We start from the raw sequence: 3,534 nt of genomic DNA on the forward strand, positions 1-3,534 counted from the left end.
GCAGATTAAGCCATAGGTGTTTGTGTCTACACTAACAGAACTATGACGCACAACAGGCCAGCAGACTTGATGACACCTTCAGTAGTTGGCAGAACTTGTGACAGAGCAAGAGATCAGAGAAACCAGAAGAGCATACTGGTGTTAGTGTACCTGAGGGCAGAGATCAGCACTGTCACTACAGCAGTATGATATTGACCTCGAATGAGTGAGCTATTTCATGGGAAGAGTGGGGACAGGATGTGGAAAGGGGAAGAAACCATTAGGGGCATGCACAGATTAAGACTAGTTCTGGACTAAACAGCATTTTCAATAGAGATTCCTAGGAATTTGAGGACTAGGCTTAAATCTGTGTACGGGAAACCACCCCTAACTGTTTCAGTAAATTATTTCATGCACAATTAAAGACAAGTGTAAGAAAGACAGATTGGTGTCAGCCAAACCCTTTATTCACATCTCTAGTATTTACTCAAGATCACTTAGTCAGAAGAACAGATACAGTGAGGTATTTAGTGCTCTATAGATGGGAGAATAATGACAGAACAAGTGCTGTTTGTAAACATAAGATGGCATTTAAGGACTAAGATGGTCCTTCCTGACTAAATGAACATGTAATAAGCTGTGTTACAGTACATTACCTGTTAACATTCTGTTTATTGCTCAGAGTATGGTTGTGAGAAAGCAGTAATGCAGCAACTTTTTCCTCCTTGTGAGGAAATATTCAAGATTTCAGGCAGCACACTACTGTGAATATTACCCAATATTTATTTTTAATGGTTAACCCTGTCAGGACATCTATGGAACTACTGAGTACTATGGAACAACTCATCAGCATGAAAAGCAAAGTCACATAAGGCCTTGTCACATCAGGTCTGAATGAAAATAAGAAAACTTCATTTGTTTGATTGACAGGCTCTTTGTATACTAATGTCTCTAGGAGTCCCACTCGGTTCTTCTCTCAGTTTCTGGAATGACAGACCAGTTAGGAGATTGGGTACCTAAGGCCAGCCAGTTAAAATCATCCACCTCGTTCCAGTTGTTCCTCTCCCGGTCCAGACCAGACACCTTGAAGTCCTGGTCCAGACCCAGGTAGGACCAGGCAAAGGGGGCAAAGCGCACCCCTTGGCAATCCTCTATGATGGCGCGGCTGGTGACATGCAGATAGACCTGTGTGTCGGTGGTGTGGTGAGTCCGTAGCTGTTGGCATGGGAAGGAGAGGGTGCTGCCGGTGCAGTGGTCCACGAACACAGAGCTGGACACTGGCCCAGAGAAGATTTCACAGTTCTGGACGTGTTTGATGTGGACGGTGCTGGGGGAGCCCAGGAGTCTGACCTTACAGTTGGTCAGGTGGGTCAGTAGAACATCCTGTTGTTTAATCTCATCCCCTGACTTGGTCAGCACCTGCCAAAAATAAAGTGGTCATCAGACATTTAAGATACATACCTGCAAATAGTAGAATCTAAACCACAATTGACTAGAGACAAACATTCTCAGAAGAAATTATTGAGTCTTGTTATGTTAGGGACTGTTACCTGGGCCTCAAAGTGGGAGAAGCCACACTGCTCTGGGTGGCTTATGGCTCCGTCCACTTTAGTTCGGCCAGAATCCTTGGGTTTTACAGGTGGAGCTGGTGGGTCTACTTTGGGTGCATTTGCTGCGCGCGACCTAAAGGCGAATTTCTTCTTGGGGAGAATCTCGTCTCTCTTCTCGGCCAGAGAGTTCTGTAGTTTCTGGAGCGCCGCCTGGGCCTGTCTCAGCTCGTACTGCGGTAAAAACACCATGCTATCGTTTAGAAACTTCTGGAGGAGCTGTGTTTTAGTAGTCACTTCCTCCAAGGTTTGAGTGGCCAGGGCGCGGTCAGTAGCCCCCGAACAGCCCTCCAGTAACTCCTCGATAGTCGCCCTTTCACTACTGAACGTCGTGGTGAAGAACCCACTCTTCTCCTCCGTGACAGACTGGCTATTTTTCGCTTCTTTCTTTCTCTCCACGCCCTCAAGCCTATCTTGTTCTCGTTTCAGCATCCTGTCCGGGATCTTAATGCCGGACTCACTGGGACCAGAATCCTCGTTTCCCTGACAAATACCACTCTCCACGTCCATGTTTTCACTGATGTTGTTTGTATCAGCAAAGATTCGGATGCGGTTGCTTCGTAACAAACGGTCTTCTTATTGGATAAATCTCTCCTCTCTTGTGACTATACTGTCATTCCATTGGTGGATTAGGGAGCGTTGTTCGCTACGTTATCCCACTCCCACCCAAGTTCATGCATAATTGTTTAAACCCATAACAAATATCCAGTGGTGGAAAAAGTACCCAATGTTCATACTTGAGTAAAAGTAAAGTTACGTTAATAGAAAATGACTAAAGTAAAAGTCACCCAGTAAAATACTACTTGAGTAAAAGTTTAAAAATATTTGGTTTTAAATATACGTAAGTATCAAAAGTAAATCAAAAGTTCATGTTTTTCTAAAATATACTTAAGTATCAAAAGTAAAAGTATCAATTATTTCAATTTTCTTATATTAAGCAAACCAGACAGCATGATTTAAAAAAAATGTTATAATAATTTACGGAGCGCTAGTGTCACACTCCAACACTTAGACATCATTTACTAATGAAGCATTTGTGTTTGGTGAGTCTGCCAGATTAGATGCAGTAGGGATGACCAGGGATTTTCTCTTGATAAGTGTGTGAATTGGACCCGTTTCCTGTCCTGCTAAGCATTCAAAATGTAACAAGTACTTTTGGGTGTGTATGGAGTAAAAAGTCATTACTTTCTTTAGGAATGTAGTGGAGTAAAAGTTGTCCAAAATATAAATAGTAAAGTAGAGATACCCCCCAAAACGACTAAAGTAGTACATTAAAGTATTTTTACTTAGGTACTTTACACCACTGCAAATATCCATATATAATGACGTTCATGTTTTATTGTGCCCCATTGCGAAAGCAAGTGGAAGGATGACAGTGCACATATTAAGCAAAACCTGAGCTTTAATCTAGGAGAATAGAATACAAATTTCAGAATAGTAAAGTAGTATATCAGTAGCCACCTTCACAGTAGGTGTAGAAAAGGTTATTATGCATTTCTCAATGTCACACACACTTCACTTTCACGTACAGTACCTGTTAATTCTTCTGCAGGAAGAAATAACTGCACTCTTCCAGCGTAGACTGCTGATGCAAGTATGCAAGTATAAGTATAAGAAATGGGTCTGTAGTATATGGAACACAACAGGCCTATATGAAATCACAAAATGTACACCAGAATAGACTGAATTACATACAGCGTGTGTAGTTGACCCCCATCTCTGATTGAAACATGGTGTGCATAGCATCACTGTGAATATGATTAATTGTGTTACATTTGCGATGACTTATAAAAGCTGTTTCGCCCCTCCCATATCTCTTTGGAGGGTATGTGAGTGGAATAACGCCCTCGTTTTGCTGATCTCTCTGTAGTCACAAAGTACAATTTCCTCAATTACTTTATCAGCCACATCAAGGTGTGGCATCTGCTAGTGGCCCGCCCCCTACCGT

General features: G+C 42.3%; 1 protein-coding gene across 1 annotated transcript; it reads right to left on the reverse strand.

Moving 5' to 3' along the window:
* Window positions 1–424: 424 nt before the first annotated feature.
* LOC106589439 (tubulin-specific chaperone C) lies at window positions 425–2,148 on the reverse strand. The gene is made up of 2 exons (XM_014179428.3): window positions 1,530–2,148; window positions 425–1,398 (listed from the first exon to the last, which is right to left on the reverse strand). Exons 1-2 carry the CDS (start codon window positions 2,094–2,096, stop codon window positions 931–933), a joined length of 1,035 nt encoding a protein of 344 aa, XP_014034903.3. The 5' UTR covers window positions 2,097–2,148; the 3' UTR covers window positions 425–930.
* Between the last annotated feature and the right edge of the window lie 1,386 nt (window positions 2,149–3,534).

The sequence above is a fragment of the Salmo salar genome, chromosome 28 (genome assembly GCF_965601325.2).
Source record: "Salmo salar chromosome 28, fSalSal1, whole genome shotgun sequence".
Taxonomy (NCBI): domain Eukaryota; kingdom Metazoa; phylum Chordata; class Actinopteri; order Salmoniformes; family Salmonidae; genus Salmo; species Salmo salar.